The sequence below is a fragment of the Mesocricetus auratus genome, unplaced genomic scaffold (assembly GCF_017639785.1).
Source record: "Mesocricetus auratus isolate SY011 unplaced genomic scaffold, BCM_Maur_2.0 Super-Scaffold_4256, whole genome shotgun sequence".
In the NCBI taxonomy this organism is placed as follows: Eukaryota; Metazoa; Chordata; class Mammalia; order Rodentia; family Cricetidae; genus Mesocricetus; species Mesocricetus auratus.
The window spans coordinates 27,032,933-27,053,375 of record NW_024429182.1 but is presented as its reverse complement, the minus strand read 5'-3'; the positions used below and the strand labels follow the sequence as shown (position 1 = coordinate 27,053,375).

Here is a 20,443-nt window from a genome sequence, read left to right as displayed (position 1 = left end):
ATTGTTCTTTATAATATAGTATCATCTTTGCCTTTACAAATTTAGTGGCTATCAGTGACAACCAGGGCATAGTGGAAGAGGAACCTTAGTATATAGAAATATATAAATACACCTACTATTCAATAATACCCAGTGTTTCCTTATATATTCAGTGTACTTCCAGTGAGTTATATTGTGGAGCTGGCTAAGCGCTAGATTATGAATTGACTCTTTCCCTCAACAATATGTATTCCTCACTATTTCTGCTAGATGTTTAAATACTAGTGTGGAAATACAGATGCTGAAATAGTCCAATTTGTTCAAACTCTAACCAGTAAATTTCATAAAGACTACATGACAGGACTCGAGTGTTCTTAACAATCAGGAGCTGAGTTTCTTCAAATCTGTAGAGCAAATTGGCTTATCTATTCATCCAATCAGAATAGCTTGTGCTCTATTTTATGAAGAAGTCAAATTTTTGCCACCATTAGCTTTTTAATCTAAGTCCAGCTGCAGAACCGTTTGTGTTGTAAATTAGGTTCAATGTCTTTTATATGTTTAAGCTTATGTTTATCTTTAATGTGTTATCACTTTTATTGTTTCCTAAATCACTTCTAATCAATAATCCTTTGGCCAAGGTTTGCATTAGTTAATGGTTAACAAGGAGGAGCTAATGCTCTGTGCACGCAGCTGCAATATTTGATTTTAAGGTTTGTCCTTAAATATCAGATGATGCCCAGATATGAAGGACCTATGATAATTTAACCAAAGAATGAACAATCAATTCAAACCATTGTTGAAGTTTTGTATATAAGGAGAGATTGTCCTTTGGCCAAAGTAGGCAAGCAGAGAAGCACAATCCTGTTTGTGAGGACACTGTAAGTACGTTTGATGATCAAAATTGATTGAAGTTCTCATCTTTTTTCTTTACTTCAACTATCACAATATAAATGTGCCCATTTAATTTATGTATTATCCTTCTAGAATTTGGCTTACATTTTCTTTGTTATGTACAAATGAAATTCTTAATTACTAATTGATGAATTTATCTATTAGTGTCACAAATATCTGTTGTCACTGTTTATTCTTTCATATTTTCCTTTTGAGATCAGTCTCTTTAGCATCATAGAAAGCATAATTTTTGATATTGAGTAGCATAATATTAGTACAAACTGGTAATGAATTAACCTTTATCAGTAACGTTGGTCAACAGGGTACTAATATATTTCTTCAAATTAAAATCCAAGAAAAAACTTTATTTTGCATTATAGAATGCTTTGGTGAATTGTCCCCAATTCATTCTTTATATATGTAACTTAAGGTCATTCTAGTGGAGAAGACAGTCCTTTGAAACAGTCAGAACAGTTTTAAACACAGACAGGTATGCTTTCCACATACATGTTGGGTCTTGTTTTGCCCATCTGCAAAATAAAGAACATAATGCCAAGTACTTAATAGGGATGTTTCAATTAAGTTATATAACATTAGTAATATTTATAATTACAGTAATAATAATTATGCTAACCTACTTAATCACAATGAATGTTCGTAGCACCAAAAACATACTCTTGTTAACACTGTTTTACAAAAATGAAAAAATTGTGGAAATACCTCACTTTCATGTTAATGTGTGAGCATACTATTGGACACATGATAGTTACTGATATTATCTGGGAATTTGCTATCAGATATTTGGAGGAATTTGATCATGCCTAAAGTATTTCAGAGCCTATCTTGTATACTTTTATTATTGAGATATACAATAACTTAAGTCACTGGTTAAATGGCCTCACTTTAGAAAGACAAATTACTTAATTGAGACAACAAAAGCTAAAAAGAAACCACAAATTCTTTAATAGCCTGACAATCACCTGACTTAAGTATTAAAGTGGTAGTCTTTATAAATTTGTTTATCATTTCAAGACTTTTCATTATACAGAAAAAGGTCTAGTTAAATCCATTTTCAGAGACATCTTTATATCCAAATTCAACGCTAAGTGCTTAAATTCTCAGAATACATTTAGGTCTTAGAATCTCTAGTTCAACACCATGAAAGCCAGGAACTTTGCAAAATATACTACGTATATAGTCATACAGTGTTTGTTGAAATATTGACAGCAACTGAGACCTGTAATAGTACTTTTTCATCAGCACCACCACCATCCTGCAAATAATGACATGGAGAATTTTTATTTATTAATTATGAGAGATCAGCCTTAGACTAGGCTTGCTCCCAACTATTATAACTTAAATTAATCTGCTTCTATTAGCCCATGTTCTACCATTTCTGTTATCTGACTTATTCCATGTATCCTGGTATCTCCTGGCATTGCTTTTACACATAAATTCTTCTTCTCAGTTCCTCTTTCTCTCTTTCTGAAGGTCCCACCTATACCTCCTGCCTAGCTCTTAGTGTATTACACCAATCACAGCAATAAATTGTGTACAAATATCCCACAACAGAGACCTGATCCTCTTTCAAAGAACACCATTTGAAACAAATGATTCAAATTTTACAAATCCTTCACTGTTTACCATTTAAATCTTTTTCTATATGATCTCCAGACTTGCTTGTAGCACACAGTACTTGCCAAAGGAAAAAAACTGAATGATTCCAGACACATTAAAAAGATCTTTATTTAAAACTAGCCTCCACATGACACCTCTTTAAATGAGAAAAGTATCACTTCTCACTTATGCTTTTTTTAAAGCTTGCTATGGGAATATTCTAAATTCATAGTTGCTGCTTACACATTGAATTATGCTTAGAGTCTAATGCCAAATATCCTCCATATTAAAGGATAAATAACAATTACAATTACATGATCAAAAGGAGCATATTATAATGTTCCTTTTCAAAATCAAAGTTTATAATTTGAGATATTTATTCAAAATATAAAAACACAAGAAACTAGAATCTATCCAAGTTTTATGAATGATTATCTATAGTAAGATAGGCTCATCAGTTGGGCAATTTTCAATTTAAAATTTTCATTCATTTACTATCAACCTGCACTGCTTCACAATTACATAAATGACAACAACTTTGAAAACAAGTTTTATGAGAGGTCAATCATTGAGTTGGTAGCATAGATTCAGTCTTTTTGTAGTTACTATTTTCCAAAACAAATTTGAAGTTTTAAGCTTAAATATGAAAGGATTCAACTAGTAAAGCCCTCATATTTTTTTTTACAAATAACAGTAGTAAATTCCTTTTTCTGAAAAAAGGTATTCAACCATATAATATACTGCTAGTATATAATCAGTCTTACCTACAAAATTTCAACGGAATAATCTCAGTAGAAAACTGAAAGAACTACACTTTTCTAGAATTACACCCATGCGTTATACTTATTGTGACATCATTTTGAAATGGTGATGTCATCTTTCAAATTCACAGTGTTTCCAAATCTTTAAATAGCTATAAAGTGACCATTTTAATTATCTTAACCCAATGACAGTTTTATTTATTTCAGCAGATGTGTGACTATAGAGAGTACATGTGGATGTCAGAGGACAGCTCTTGGAAGTGGGTTCTGAGAATCAAATACAGGTCATGAGACTTGCATGGCGAGTACTTTCATCCACTAAGTCATCTCTCCAGCCCCACAATGACAGCTTTGAATGCAAATTATGTTAAAATTGATGTAAAGTCATCAAATGCCCATATAGCCTTCAGTCCCGCTCAGTTCTTGAAAAGCACGTTTGGTCTTAAGCATACAGAATAATAAAACCATGTTTCAACTGTAGATGGAGGGTTAAAATTCCCGGTTAAAATTCCTGAGTTGGAGATATTTTTAAAGAAAAAGAATCAGGACTGAGTGGATGGCTCAGCTGGTAAAGTCCTTGCCATGCACGGTTAAGGATCTGAGCTCTATCTCCAGAACCCAGTAAAATACCTGGGCATGGTGATATATGCTGATAATTCCAGAGCTAGGGTTGCTGAGAAAGGTGCATCCCTGGGCTCTCTGACCATGGACCCAGATTATTCAACAAACTCCAGCCCAGTGAGAGATTCTGAAGCCTCAGGAAAAACAGTCAAGTTGTTCTCTGCCCTCCTACATATACCCATTTGAAAACGCACACACACACACACACACACACACACACACACACACACACACACACAGAGAGAGAGAGAGAGAGAGAATCAAAGTGAAAGTATGTTAAACATTAAATTTGCCAATATCCATATTACCCAGGTTTTTGCTCAACAGAATATAGTCAATCTCAGTCAACCCCATAATACTCTTGGAGGGTAAAATAGTCACAAACTCTGAACATTATGCAGCCAATTGTAGTTTAACCACAGTATAGCTATTCCTTTTGTTTCAGGGCAGCTCAAGATGTGGCTGCTGTTGGCAGTAACGAGTATGATATCTGCAATTGGAGGTGCACATGGCTTATTTGGAAAACTGGTTCCCAAAAGCCCTGAAGCTAACATGAATATTGTGAGTTACTAAGGGAGATACTGGATTACAGTCATGATGGGTCTAAACTTTTAGTTATAAGTCAAAATTCACTAGAAATATCTGTTAGATGCATTTTAAATTGATCACAACATAAAAGTTTTGTTTTTAAATTTTCCTCCTCAGAGTCAGATGATAAATTACTGGGGATATCCAAGTGAAGAATATGACGTTGTTACTGAAGATGGCTACATTCTGGGGATCTACAGAATTCCTTATGGGAAAAAAAATTCAGAGAACTTAGGTATAAATTTTCTTTCTCTCATTGCTTCTCTCTTCTTCCTTACCTTCTTCCCTTTCCTTCCTCCATCTTTCCATCTGCCCACATCATTTTCTTCATTTTCTCCCTTCACTTCTTTCTAAGGATGAAATGAGTCTAGATCACTTTGAATGCAATGCAAAGTTGTATTTCCAATCTTCAATCGACAGCAATCAAGTCAATAAGCCAGAGGAATGAGAAAGCGATCATGATTAAAATCTAGTCCTGCTGTTACACAAGGACTATTAAAGGCCTCTAATCCAGTTAGAAATCAGGAACAATTTCTTTCAACACAGTAGCTGAATTACAGTGCATGGAAAGAGTTAACCAGTTTGTATTGTCGAGGGGAAGGTTGGAGGCAGCTGGAAGGTCTATTTCCTAAATTGATAAAGGTCATATTATTTTCATAATATTATTAAATTTTCATCTTTTTCTCATTACAGAAAAAAATGAAACATAACTTTGCTTCTCTTAACCTACATTTATACAGTGCTTTTATTTCCTTAGACTATCATTTTAATATCTTTTTTGCATATAACTGTATATAACATTTCATGTACACAATATAAGATGAGGATACAGATCAATTGTACATTTGCATAGACTATGCAAGGTCCTGTATTGATAAATACATATGCAATAAATAAAAATAAAAATAAAATATATGTGCCAGAGTCTCAGTGGTTAAGTACCCAAGTTGCTCTTGCTTGGATCTGGGTTCAGTTCTTAATACCCACATACTGGCTGCTCACAACTGTATATAATTCCAGTTCCAGGAAATTAGATGCTATCTTCTGGCCACTTGAGGCTTCTGCAAACATGTGGTACACATAAACTCATACAGACTTACACAAATGCACAAAAATAACAAATAAACAAACAAATAAATAAAGTGTACAATTTGATCAATTTTGGCACACCAGACTCATTTGAGAATAGATATTTCAGTTGTTAAATACAACCATAACAAAATGAACATACTTGATTTGACCACATGTCTACCTACTATATGGAATTACTTTATAATGTTTGAAATATCTTCTTCCCTAGGCAAGAGACCTGTGGTGTTTTTGCAACATGGTTTGCTCGCATCAGCCACAAACTGGATCGCAAATCTGCCAAACAACAGTCTGGCCTTCATTTTGGCAGATGCTGGCTATGATGTGTGGCTGGGGAACAGCCGAGGGAATACATGGTCCAGGAGAAATTTATATTATTCACCAGACTCAGTTGAATTCTGGGCTTTCAGGTAAAAACCAAGATATTTCAAAGTGGGCATGTATTTGGGCTCTACAAGCATGGCCCTTCTTATTTTCCCATTACAGAAAATTACACTCCAGGTAGGTAAATTTAAATTAACATTTGAATCTCCTATACACCTCATTCCAAGGGTAGTTTTCCTTCAGATTTGCTATTGTCTCTAGATATAAGATCAAGAGAGGCCTAAACATTCTTTTCCAAATAAAATTAACAACACATCCAAAGGAGGATGCAGGACAACTCCCTGTTCCTAGAAAGCTCCACAGGGAGAAATCAATAGACTGGAGAAGTGCCAGAACTGGGAGGAAGGGGACAGCAACCTCCATCAGCATCAAAAGCCCCAAGTTTGGACACAGGGAAGTTATCAAAGGTACCCAAGTCCTTCTTGTACCCTAATTAAAAATGCCTGATGGAGATGGAGGGCGGAAGAGCATCTGGCTGATGTTGCTGAGGTACAGGAATGATTTTATGATTCTGCGAGCTGATAGGAAGCCCATGTGTTCCTGGTGTAGTGAGGAAGAGGAGACAGTGACACAAGAGAACACTATTGGTGTTGACCCTAACTGGATCTAGAGAGGGTGTTGAAGTTCATTCTGTGTGCAACGAAAAGGCACTAAAAATTGTTCAATTCAAGAGTTTTCATTTTTCTATTATAAGGACTGACTTAGGAAGAATGCACTACAGAATTGTAATGTAGAATGCAAGTGCTTATTAAATCTGATATTCCATTTCATGTATGAAAATAATTTCCGCCCATTGATACTAACTTCTTTAGGTTAGATTGTAACCATTATGCATTGTTTAAAAAAGATGGCTTTTGCTTACAAGCAACCACCATCCCTCCAAAGGTACCTGGCACTGACTAAAGGTTTATAACTGGCAATAGTCAAAGTGTCTGTTTTTTCATGTAGAAATAGAGTCTTCTCAATAAATATGTTTGAGTTTTAGAAACTATAACAAGAAATTATACTTTGTTGGCTTTACTTTTTCTTACAGCTTTGATGAGATGGCTAAATATGACCTTCCAGCCACAATAGACTTAATTGTACAAAAAACTGGGCAAGAGAAGATGCACTATGTTGGTCATTCTCAGGGCACCACTATTGGTAAGTAAAAACCGAGGCTGGGTACAGTTTCTATACCACTGCCTGGTACCATAACCACTGCTATGCAACTTTATAAAATGTCATGTCCATAGCAATTCAGTGATACAAGGACAATTAATCCTCCTACGGCAGAGATGGATAAATCGAGCAGTGAGATAAATTACTCAAGCAAGTAGCATGAGCTTTCATCAATAGCCCAATAGTATAGCTCAAATACTAGTCCAGGTCACCTGACTCTCAAGGAAGCATGTTCCAGCTTCCCAGCTGAGTTTGTTCTTTTCATTCATCATTTTTACAGAAGCCAAATCATTTGCCCAAATAATACACCAAAGAAGCTAAACTAAAATCTCTGGCTTTATATTACTTAAATGGAGAGGAGCAGAAAAGTAACAGATTAAGAGCAACATGGAGTTCAACAAACCATGGTAATTCTATGGGAAATACAACTCATGGAGGATTTTAGGGAGTCTCAGAGGTCTTTTAATTCATTTTCAACAGAAAACAAAAACTGCAAACACCCTCTGAGTGAAGACCTAGAAGAGTCATGTGCATGCATGGTAGACTGGTGTTCTAAGGAGGGAGAGCAGCCACTATAAAGATCCAAGGGTAAAGAACATGTTCAGGGAACAGCAGTGACACTGCTGGGGATGAATCAGAGACAATGAGAAAGAAACCGAGTGAGATGACACAGCAGCAGCTGCAAAGAACAGAGTATTCGGGGTTCTTTAAACATTGTAAGGGTATTAGCCTTTAATGTAAGTAAAAAGGAAATCATAAAGGAATTTTTAATACAGAGGATGCATAATACATTATATGATCTTTCTCATTTCTGAAGGGCAACAATGTCAGGGGCTCAGAAGCAGCTAGAGGACCCATACAGTAATTTATACCAGAGATTATGGTGACCTTAGTAACTGAGGGGTGAGGAGAGGTCTGGAAATAATGATGCCCAATCAAATGACATGTGTGTATATATACATGCATACATACACACATATACATACATACTTACATATGTGTGTGCAAATGAGATACAGCCAACAAATTTTATTATAATGTTGAATAAAGGGTACAAAGTCAAAACTAGGAGGAAAGATGATGACAGAGCTTGTGGCTTGGGCTCCTGGGATTCCATCACCCAAAATGAGGAAGGAAGGCTGTATGAAAAGCTGATATATAAAGACATCTGGAAGTCAGCTTAGAAACATTCTAAGTCATCTATTAAAGATTCTGGTAAAGATGTCAAGGATCAGTAATAAATAATCTGAAGTTAAGGAAAGAATACTGAACTAAAAGCACTCCACAGGAGGCATCAGTCAATGAGACTAAGTTTAATATCCCAAGGAATTAATTCAGACAGTTGAGAAGAAAGGTCTTAGCACAAGCGCAAGTTATCCCTTCATTTACAAGATGAGAGTTCTGTGACAAAGGAAACAAAGTCAGAGGTAGTTATAACTACATGCCAGAGCATCCAGAATTCTGGAATCCAAGGGAAAGGCATGCTGACTACTTATCAAAAAAGATACATGAAATCAAGTTTGAGAGATAGTTGTTGGTATTATCTTCCTAGAAGTCATAGGCATCTTTGTTGATGCTGATGGTGTTTTTTTGAAACAAGGCTGTCCTGTTTAGCTCACGTTGACAGCAAATTTCTGACCTTCTTGACTCAGCATCCAGAGTGCTGAGGTTACTGGCATCTGCCAATAACTGTGCTTGGCTATAGGGAGTTTTCATATCATTAACTTTCTGTGACACACGCTTCATGTAATTTAGTGTTTTGTCACTAACATGTTATAAAAGTATTGAATTGAGATGCAATGCAACAGTTTCCTTACAACATATTGAGACGAGTAAAACAGCTTGCCTTGACAATGAACCACCCTACTCTGCCTCTGTCTTGAGTTAATTGAAGACTGAACTCAATTCTTCTTGTTCTTTAGCGTATATTTTAAAGTGCCATCACCATGCTTATACATATCTCAACAAACTAATGTGCCAGTTCCACAGTTGGCCTCAAATCGCATTTTAGTAAGTCCAAAATAACATCAAACTTGTGAAAACAGAACAGCACACACATGCATACACCTTTATCACTGATGGTCTGTTCTATTTCAGGATTTATTGCCTTTTCTACCAATCCTACATTGGCTAAAAGAATCAAGACATTTTATGCATTAGCTCCAGTTGCTACTGTGAGATATGCACAAAGCCCTTTGAAAAAAATTTCACTTATTCCTGGGTATCTTTTAAAGGTATGTGTTTCTATTTTAGGTATCTAATTGCCTTTGGATTCCAGTGATCAAAGTAAATAAATGTTTCTTAGGGATGAACATATTCATATCTACAACCTAAATTGTGCATGTTTATAATATCTCTCTCACAGCATTAAAATGTATCAGTCCACTCTTGCTTCTGAAATCCCCATTTTTTCATTTGGTTTTCATTAACTTACAGTGGATTGTCAATGCTATGGGTGTTTTTCTTTTTCAAGGGTATTGCACAGGGTAAGCATACTACATACCTGTGTGAAGGTAGCAGCTCCACTCTGGCAACAGATGGGGTATTAAAAGCCAAGAAAAAATAATCAAATAAGAGTCCCATGTAGGACCACAGAAACTTGGAAGAAGAGGAAAGGAAGGGAGATGAAGGGGAGGAAAAATAAGGAAAGCAAAGAAATCTATGAATAAAAAAAGGAAATACCGTAAATACTGTGAAATCTCCAATTAAATGCTCCTGGGCTGCCTATGAGCTCTTGCTCCAAAAAATAGAAATTTCATAGGTCAGTAGTATGGACTTGAATAGACTATGAATATTTAGTGCCTTGTTGAACAGGCCTGCATAGGAATGAAATAATAACACTTACTTATTCAAATGTTTAATGCCCTACTTTTCTTGTACTCCTGCCAACACATGCAGGCACACCTGCTCATTTGCACAATTTTCTTTAGAAGAATTATTTAGCCTGAGGCTGTAAATACAGTACAGTAATTGTATCTTTCCCTTCAGTATCATAGTTTTCATTCACTTTCACTCTAAATTAACATGCACACTTAAAGCCAAAATCACTGCCTATAGCCAAAGTATTAAAAAAAACTTGTGACAGTAAAATGACTGTAGCCATTTCCTAATTCACTGAGTCTCTCGTTTCTACTTGTGCTCAGAATATCATGTAGCAAGAACAGAGAAATTGAAAGGAAAAGGTGTTTAGACATTAGATTACAGGCTTACTAATCAGACTGAAACACTATTTCCTAGCCATGTTTCCTTGGTTATATAATTGAGAAAGCAAAATGTCTCAAAGCTTAACACAATTGAGTCGGAAATTTTTTCCTAGAGATATCTTTCTGAGTTCCTATTTTCTCCTCTTGATCTCATAATTTATTACTCAAATCACACATGATGATATGTAATTATGGCAGAAGGTCATGTTATTTCATGGTTTGATCCCATAGCCTTTATTACTGCCATTGGATTATAATTATTTGTGTCTTGTACTTGCTCCAAGAGGATATATAGTTCTCAATTGCAATAATATACATCAAATGCTATATCTGCTCCTTCCATTTCACAATTTCATTGAGAGAATTAAATGAGAGAAAGAGGAGGCAAAATAGCTGATTGCCAAGTCTGACAACCTAAGTTCAATTACTGGGACACACATAGCAGAAGGAGAGAGCAATGAACTCCTATGGGTTGTTCTCTAATCTTCACACACTTTCTGTGGCACGCATGTAACCCCTATACCTTCATACACATAATGAATATTTTTTATATTTCAGATTGTAATATTTCTCCCTCCTCTCCCTTCAAACATTCCCATATATCTCTCCTTGTTATCTTTCAAACCCATAGCCTCTTTTTTTCATTAACTGTTGCTACATGCATATATACATATTTATATACACATATATTCTTAATATAGCCCGCTGAATCTGTATAATGATACTTGTGTATATTTTCAGGGTTAACCATTTGGTATTGGATAAACAATTGGTTTCTGCTTCCCTGGGAAAGGTTCCCACTCCAGTTCTCAGCTTTTCTTAGTTGCCTATAGTTCATTGTGTCAGACTGAGGCCTCATGACCATTCCTCCTGTCCACATTAGCAAGTCAAATGGTGTCATCCTTGTTCAACTCATGTTTAGGTAATCATGTTGGTGAGAAATTGTGGATGTAGTTTCTGGCATTACAAGGATACACAGTGTCACATCTAACTCACTGGCAGTCTGACTCTTACAGTCTTTTCATTCCTCTTCCAAAATGCTCTCTGGACCGTAGTTGTAGGGATTATTGTACAGGCATCAGTTGGGAATTGGCTCCACAACTCTGCATTTTTGACTGACTGTGATTTTCTGTAATGGTCTCTTTTCCTGTTGCAATGAGAAGTTTCCTTTATGAGGGGTGAGAACTACACTTATCTGTGGGCATAAATACAAAATATTTAGAATGCAGTTTGGGATTATGCTCTTTTAGTAAAGCTGCGGTTGTAGGTTCTCCTCCAAAGTTCACGACTTTACTATCTCTGGGGAGTTAGATAACTTTCCTCTATCTGAATGAATTCCTCTTATTGAGTGGGTCTTATATCCAATTAGAAAGCTGTTAGGTGACATCAATGTACATGTATGACCATGCAACCTTAGAGTTATCTTGCCATGCTGGTCATTGTTGCGGTTCATAGGAGTCACAGATGATTAGAACTGTGAGTTGCTCCCTGTTCTCAGGGAGAGGCATTCCAGTTAGTTCCAGCTCAGGGGTTTCTGGGTCCTATTTCTGAATTGCATGGTGTCTTCAACAGTAGAGTCTTACCTTTTATCTCTGGGGGAGCAACCAAGGGCAATAGCAATAGTCTGTACTGTTTTGGAAGTCTCTTGAACAACCCTGATCAACAACTTCAACCAATCAAATTGAGAGCTTCTCATGTTTGGTGTTAGGGTTTTCATTAGATGGTCTTTGACTCTTGGAAAGAGTGTTATCAGACCAGATAAGAAATTGTCATTTAAACTATATATATATATATATGTATATATATATATATATGTGTGTGTGTGTGTGTGTGTGTGTGTGTGTGTGTGTGTGTGTGTGTATTTCCACAAAATTCATGTAGAGCATCTCTGGAGTATGATGTGGAGTCCTTTGTGCATATGCCAATGAGTGATATAGATAGGTAGATTTAGTTTTAGTTTGTTGAGAATACTGCACACTTATTTCCTGAGTGACTGCACAAGTTTGCAATGCCCTCAACAGGAAGTGTAGAGCTCCCCTTTCCTTACATTCTACCTACAACAATTATTATTATGTGTTGTTTTGTTGATGTTTTCCATTCTGACAAGGATAAGATGAAATCTTAAAGTTGTTTTGATTTTCATTAGCCTAATTGTTAGAGACTTTCTGTGATATTTCTTAGCCTCTACTTTTGGTTGGTTGTTTTTGAGAATTCTCTGTTCAGGTTCTGGGTCCATTATTGAATGGGTTTCTTTTTTGATTGGTTTGGTTGTCTTTTATATATTCTGGATATTAACCCTCTGCCAGAGGTATAACTAGCAAAGATTATTTTCCATTGTGTGGACTTTCTCTTTGCCTAATTGGTTGTTTCTTTTGCTGTGCAGTTATTTAGTTTTATGAGATCCCACTTGTCAACTGTTAGCCTTAATTCTTAGGTTAAGAGAGTCTCATTAAGAATGTCCTTTACTATTCCTACATCAAATGTGGTAATGCCTATGCTTTCTTCTAGAAGCTTCACTGTTTTCGGCCTCACACTTTGGTCTTTGATTCTTTTGGAGTTGGTTTTTATGCATAATGACTAATAACAGGTCTAAAGAAGAGGAAATTTCTAATACAACTTATAGAACTCAAGAAAAACACAAAAATAATCACATTTGAATGAGTGGTTTCAGCAATGAAGAGGACTTGCTACAGCTTGGCTGCTGCTATGTTCTAATGGTGCTTTTATTTTTCAGCTTATATTTGGTGACAAAATATTCATGCCACACAACTTCTTTGATCAATTTCTCGGTACTGAAGTGTGCTCACGGGAGCTGATGGATCGTGTCTGCAGCGATGCTTTATTCATCATGTGTGGATTTGACAGGAAGAACTTGAATGTGGTGTGTACGCTTGGTGGCCTCCATTCAAGACACTCTTCTCAAATACTTTTGATTGCTTTTTCATCATCACCTCAGAGCTGTGCCCACAGCATTGTGGTAGACTCCAGAGAAATTACAAGGCAGTAATCATTCTAGTTTCATCTCTTGTTCCCATTCAAAACATGATTGACTTTTAGCTAGGATGGCATTTAGCTTATGTGACGGAAGGGAATGAGCCTTATTGGACATGTTCTTCTGAGGAACAATGAGTGCATCAAATAAATGTCATAAAGGCTTTTAATACTACTAGTCATAGCCATTCATTTTGTAAAACACATTTCAATGCAGCTGTGTAACAGATTATCCATATCTTGGTCTGCATTTTTACTAATACAAATAGAACATAGCATAAAGAACGTAACAATGATCATGGTATATATTACTATTATACATACATAATAATTCTGCTGATTATTCATTTTGTTTTGTGTTATTAAGCATAGAACTTAGGAATTTTAAGACAATGCTCTACCACAGAGATATATTGTCAGTATTTTTAAATAACATTTTTTGTGAGACAGCATCGTGCTAAACTTCCAAGGCACTCACTCTATAGCCAAGGCAGAGCTTTAATCAGATATCCTCTTGACTCAGTCTCTCAAGTAGCTGGAATTACAGGGTGATCTTGACTTTAATTTATATCTTTGAACTCCTAAAATTGAATCTTAAATTAAAGATGTATCATACCAAGTTCTGTATTCATTGGAAACATAGTAGAGAAAACACAGCTACTATCTCCATGGAAACTAAGGAGTTTTTGTTGTCTTTCTCAGCGATGATGATCCACTCTATGGCTGGATAACTACATTCACATTTGTTTATATTTTTCCTTTAGGTTTCACTTAGGTGGTAAGGGCCCCTTCTTCTTCCTCTTTTCAATGTGAGGTTGTTTCTCATTATCTATGAAGAATGTAAAAGAGAAACAATTTCTTATTCCACCAAAAAACTGATTCTTGTATTATATCTATAAGAGTCTTCAGAGAAAGATAATAGCAAAATAGATATGTGGAAAAGAAATAAAATTAGAGCTCTTGTCTTCTGCATGAAGGGAGATCTCTTACTCCACAGTCTAAGACCCACTATTGAATTGGCCTGTGAAATCTGGAAAAGGAACTTCAGAATGCTAACAGGTCTGAGCAAGGTGATTTAGGGACCAGATAGAATACTATAAGTAAATATATATAATAACTATCATATACATATGTGTGTGTATATATGTATAATTATTCAATATAAATTAAAATCATGCAAAGCAAGGAACTTGTGTATAAAATTTAACCTCTTGCACTTGATACTAAATAGAAAGTTGAGAATTTAGGTTCAGAAACTAGGTAAGACTTTCTAGCCTCATACTGATGGTCACTATTCATGTGAACCTAGTATTTATTTAAACTTCTTTGGGTCTCCAAATTTGCTTTGAAAAAATACAGAGCTGGTATATCACCTGAGTTGCTTATCGTGGTTAAAACAAGTGGTGTGCTTTATAGATTCTAAGATGTCATGCAACTCTATTGTTAATCCTTCCATTAAAGTATACGCTGCAACACTTGATTGAATCAGAAAACTTAGCTCCTGGTTGTTTTTCAGAAACCAAATACATCTAAGCCTATGTGTATGTGTGCGTATGTGTTTGATTTCTAGAGTCGTTTCGACGTGTATCTAGGTCATAATCCAGCAGGAACATCTGTTCAAGACATCCTCCACTGGGCCCAGGTATCATTATTTCTTTTGCTAACATTTTTTGTGGGATTGAACCTTAGTACTTAACCCCAAGCACATTCTTAAGATGTTTCTGACAGGCAATTCTTCTATATATGCCAACCTACAAAAAACAAACAAACAAACAAACCTGTTAACCCAACTGCATGAAAATCTTGTGAAACCATGTGCTTTGAGTAGCAAAGAAATAATTATGTTTATGATTTGCGGTGCAAAAATGAAATTGAAACAAAACTGCATTTATACTCACATATGTTATGTATTGAATCCCACATATCCTAGCTAGTTAGTAATTATTTGGAATGAGAAAATATTTTCTCAATTATTATAAAAATTGAAAATGAGGTATTTGGAGGCTGAGTTATTTTCAAGTGGGTTATGAGTTTATTCAATTAATTTCAATTGCTTCTTACTAATTTTTAACTCAATTTTTACTTTTACATTTTCGTTAGGTTGCTAGAACTGGGAGACTTCAAGCCTTTAATTGGGGAAGCCCATTCCAGAACCTGTTACACTACAAACAGGTAAGGTTTTTTTGAGATTGAAATTATTCACAGAGACAAGAAAGTTTGGAAAGAGAAGTATGATAACAGGGAATCCATTTTTCAAAGTAATGCTGCTGTCCAGTTTCCAAATTATCTCACTACTATGCTCAGGAAATGGACCCTCAGAGTAATGCCAGGTCACATGTGAAAACGTTCCATAAATTAACAGCACATGGTCTTTGCACAGTCCAGCATTACAATCCAGCCTCCCCACAACACACTTTTCTTTCTGAAGTTTAACTGGATGAAGCAAGTTAACTGTTATGTCCATTCATGAGACTAACTGGTTTTCTCATACATTAGCCTCTCCTTCTGGACAGCTAGACAAATGATTTTATGGAACATATCTCCATGTAGAAAAAAAGTGGTATGTTTTCAGATCAAAGATATAAATATTTTGAGCATGAAGTTGCCTTGCAATCCTCACACTTGCTCTGGTTCAAAGGACCCAGATCCTGGAGTTGATCTAACTGGTGGTCAATGCAAATTTTCATAATATTTCACAAAGTAGGAGACTATTGGCAGGATATAAAAGGATAATTGTTGTAACCCTTTGCTCAGGGCAAATTCTTGGGTTATCATTGACTAATTCTGAGCAAGGCAAGTTCCCTATGTTAGTTTCTGATCCACTCTTCCTATTTAAACACCCCAATTTTTCTCCACAAGTGGTAACTGAATAACCCTAATTTTCATTTGTTTTCTTGACTCAGAAAAGTATGTTTTCATAACAAGATTCAACATATAGAGGAAAGCCCCACCCTGTTACTTATCTGATGTCTTTAAAAGATATTTTTCAGAATACTCTCAGATTAACTCAAAAGGTTCATACTTACTTTGAATTTGCAGTGTTATTTCTCTTTCATTCTGGTAACCAAAGGATTCAATCATAGATAGCCAAGCAAGAACCTGAGAATCAACTGTCAGGTCTATCCTTCTTCCAGCACACCTCTGACTAATTGTCATTGAAATCAGTGATGTTAATTTAATATCAGAGATAACATCTAGGAATGTGTTTCCTCAATAGTGTGCAAGCAAAACAAAGTATATTATAGACATTCTTCACATTTGAGCCAACATATGAGGGAATGCAAGAAAAAGCATAAATTATTGGGACGATAATGTAATAAATGTTTTGCACGTGTAAGTTGGTTTGTTCACTAGGTATAAAGACACAAACTTTGGGGATATTAGACTTATATCCTTGAAATAATAATCTAAAGAACAAAAGTACCTAACTAAAGTCTGTGTGGATTATGTGAATCATGGAGATGCCTCTCTTGTTCTACTTTCTGTTGTGTAAATCTATATAAATCCATTGGTTTAATGGTGGTTTTCTAGAAATAAAAGGCCAGGTCAGTATCACTTTTTCTCAGGATTTGAAACAATATTTAGTAAAATTACATGAGTGTGCAGTAGATACAGCTTCTTATGGGAACCACTGTTCTGGTCGCTAGCCACACTACAGGCAGTTCTTCTGCACAGTTCAAAGAGTGGTTTATAATGGCCAGTCTTGAAAAAGTGAGTTGATTAATTATATTACAAGCAGCAGATTGTGAGATGCAGATAGAAAGAATCAATGGAGTAGTGAAAAAAATCATTAAATCAGATACTCAAGACATCCAGCAGATACCCCTAGGGCAGGCTGATTGAGAAGACAAACAAAATATGACAGCATCAAATTGGAGGCTTAAAACCAACCAGCAGGAAATAGTAGGAGACTCCCTGTTGAGGAACCAGATAGAGCTCTGTATCAAGAGTCCTTAGGAGAGTAAAGTGTCCCGTCAGATGAGGCTGTGAAGTGAAAGAGTGAGTAATGAGCAGCAGAAAGACAACACCATTAAGTCAGGCACTTACAACATCTAGCAGAAATGATTGAAGGACGCTCTGCTGCTGAAAGAGCCATGCTGAGATTGCTAACTGAGAGATTGCCAGGCAGAGCAACTTCTAATAAGGTCAGATAGCATACAAAATGCCAATAGAAGTCAATACAAAGCCAAAGCAAATGGCTCAGGATCCAGGAATATTTGAAATCATGATTCAGAGTGGTGGAGGCAATCTGCCAAAGTAGTGATCTAATCAAATCCTTGCTGAGGCAATAGTTCAATGTGTAAAGTGTTTGCTATGTAAGCCTAGTCTATAATAACTTCAGTGTGCCCCTATTAGGAAGAAGGCAGAGACAGGGGAGTTACCTAAAGCTTGTTGGACAACTGGCTTGGCATACCCACAGTCGGATGGGAGAGGCCCTGTCTGATGGATAGCAAGAACCAATATGAAGGCTGTAATCTAACTTGCACATGTACACAGTGGTTTGCATGTACCAATTCCACACACACACACTGTCTAGTTAAATTCTCTTCCTTCAGCTGAACTGAAATCTAGGTTTTTAATTGGTATGAATTCTCGTCTAAAGTCCAAACATTCAGGTCTTAGTTTAGAACCAACAGCATCAGCATCACATGAGTGTGAGACCTCTGACTTTCCTCCCAGATCTTTCTTGTCAGTCTTCATTTTAACAAGAGTCCTAGCAGACTGACAGACCTATTAGAAGTTGAGAAGCATTGGTCCAAACTACGCTATGTTCGTTTTGCTCTGTGTGTAAAGGAGACTTCCTTGTATCAATCATTAGATTTTATTTGGAACTAGTACACGATTGACACTGGTTCTGAAAGTATGGTTGCCTGAACTCCACTTCTTTCACCTGTCATGTTTTAGAGAACGCCTCCTGATTATGATGTGTCAGACATGACTGTGCCAATTGCAGTGTGGAATGGTGGCCACGACATCCTGGCTGATCCCCGAGATGTTAACATGCTGCTTCCCAAACTCCAAAACCTCCTGTACCATAAGGAGGTTCTTCCTTACAATCATCTGGACTTTATCTGGGCCATGGATGCTCCTCAAGAGGTTTACAATGAGATGGTTTCCATAATGGCAGAAGATAAAATTATTTAGCTACATGTATTCCAAAATCCTTTCTTCTTTCACACAGTTTCCCAGTGTTTAAAATGAAAACTTACCACTGTAATTTTGACTTTAGAAATATATTGGCATCAACAAAGTTCTCATTTGTCATTTTGTTTTATTTATTTATTTAAAGAAATACAACATTTCATTTGAAAGCTTAGATTAGAAACACCTGACAAAATGCATTTCTGGGGCAGGATGAAATTTTACAAACTTCTTTTCTAAACTCAGTTTAGATTAGGGGAAGTCATGTTTCATTCAGAATCCCTGGAACTGAATGATGACTTTTCTTATGTGTCTGATAGTAGTCAAATTTGCCTAATCACCATTCATGACCACTTGCATAAAACAGCCACCACCCAACAAAACTATCTAAAAGTCCCTGTCAATGTCCTGCTAACTGCAAGAAGATGTAGAGACATTCCTAGTGGCATATGAACCAAAATAGATATCTGCCATAATTTGATGCAAAATAAATCGACTCTAAACTTGGAAAATATCCAAAACACCCCTAACTTAGGAGTTTTATTAACACACTCCAAATTGTGATGTGACTTCAAGTTCTATATAACTGATCATTTTGAGGTCTAGGTTTTGTTCAGAGTAGGGCTAAATGGATGAGATATATTAGGTAAATCTTACTTGTTGCCTGGGTAATGAGTAAAAGATGGAGAGTCTTTATGAAAATATTCCTTTTCATTGTGTTGTCCTGTCTCATGCCTTTTGCTAGTACCCTTGAGGATTTCTTATGTACGGTACATTTTTCCTTCATTCTCATCATGGCAGAAACTTTTAAGAGGGGATCACTTAGGAGCCTTTAAAATTTCAGTGAAAGTTGCCACATCACAAAAGTGACATGAGGCTCCCAGTAAATAGTGATAAATATTTGTGGTGGCACCATTAGTTAAGAACCAAATATGTCATCTATACCATCCTGAGAAAGCATGACTATTAAATTTCTGGCATTTCCCACTCTTACTGCCTTATGTGATCCTGTGTCTAGCAGAGGTGGGCAGTTTGGATCTTGTTCTCTGAACAGAGGTAAATGTCACTGTAGCTACTTTCACAGCAGCTCAGTTTCACTCTCCATTGCTACTCTGAAGTGTGGACACGTCCCCGGTATTGTGGAGGTGGTTACTCACATGGGATTCCTTTGCCCATCCCCTGGATAACATCTCATCATATAAAGTTCAACAGTGCTAAGCTCACACACATCATGCTCACTTCTCTGAGTCAACAAAAGTCGAGGAAGTGTTTCTAGCTACACTGCAATGCAACTTTGGAGTCAACTTTGAACCTCCTTTTCCCCTTAAGTGTACAGGAGTATAATCTCCTTAGTATCCGTGCCATCTGATGAACTGCTCTGGACTGTTTACTATTCCCACTCTTTCCATCCCTCCTGTTCCACCTGTGCCTTCAGCCACTTCCCTCCTCCCGCAGGATGGATTCTGAAATGATAAGTTCTCTTTTCCACATAATGATACCATTATCATTTCAAAACATCCTTAAAGTTACACCTCCAGTCAGCTCAAGTGCCTCAGCACCTCATAAATGTTGAGCTGTTTAAAGGAGAATCCAAGTAAGATCTAGACATATGAATTTTTAAATGTCTGTTTCTTCTCCTCTCATTGAATACTTCCCGACCACAGCTTCCCCAGCCCACTCCTCCCAGTTCCCCCTCACATTCCCTGTCCCGGGTGTTGCTAGCGCTGTCTGGACTCTGCCTACTAGTTTCCAGTAGCACTCACACACTCCAAGTCACTATAACAAGTATGTCTCCAGACACTGCTGAATTTCTCCTGAGGTCCAAATGACCTACCTTAAGTCAACTTTAACCTTTTTGATGCTCTGTGTTTAATTGCTTCACAACAAACTGCTTTATTTTTACATCTACTGTGACACAATTAGTTTCTTCCTTCATGTATCAAGAACATTTGCAGATAAAACTTACTTTTCAGTGACCAAATATTTCAAATCACAGACAGGTCTACAAATGTATGC

At 36.3% G+C, this 20,443-nt stretch overlaps 1 protein-coding gene across 1 annotated transcript; it reads left to right on the top strand.

Moving 5' to 3' along the window:
* The first annotated feature begins 802 nt into the window (after positions 1-802).
* Positions 803-18,536, top strand: LOC101823691 (gastric triacylglycerol lipase). The gene is made up of 10 exons (XM_013110384.2): positions 803-857; positions 4,315-4,430; positions 4,575-4,692; positions 5,758-5,956; positions 6,964-7,073; positions 9,189-9,325; positions 13,029-13,175; positions 14,856-14,927; positions 15,386-15,457; positions 18,191-18,536. The coding sequence occupies exons 2-10, from the start codon at positions 4,326-4,328 to the stop codon at positions 18,428-18,430; spliced, it is 1,200 nt and encodes a 399-aa protein (XP_012965838.1). The 5' UTR covers positions 803-857; positions 4,315-4,325; the 3' UTR covers positions 18,431-18,536.
* Positions 18,537-20,443: the final 1,907 nt, after the last annotated feature.

What these genes read in the sequence shown, in the direction of transcription:
- LOC101823691 (XM_013110384.2), top strand. Translation starts at nt 4,326, where the DNA reads ATGTGGCTGCTGTTGGCAGTAACGAGTATGATATCTGCAATTGGAGGT. An exon ending in ACAGGAAGAACTTGAATGTG is followed by an intron (nt 13,176 to 14,855) that starts GTGTGTACGCTT and finishes TTTGATTTCTAG; the next exon opens with AGTCGTTTCGACGTGTATCT. An exon ending in ACATCCTCCACTGGGCCCAG is followed by an intron (nt 14,928 to 15,385) that starts GTATCATTATTT and finishes CATTTTCGTTAG; the next exon opens with GTTGCTAGAACTGGGAGACT.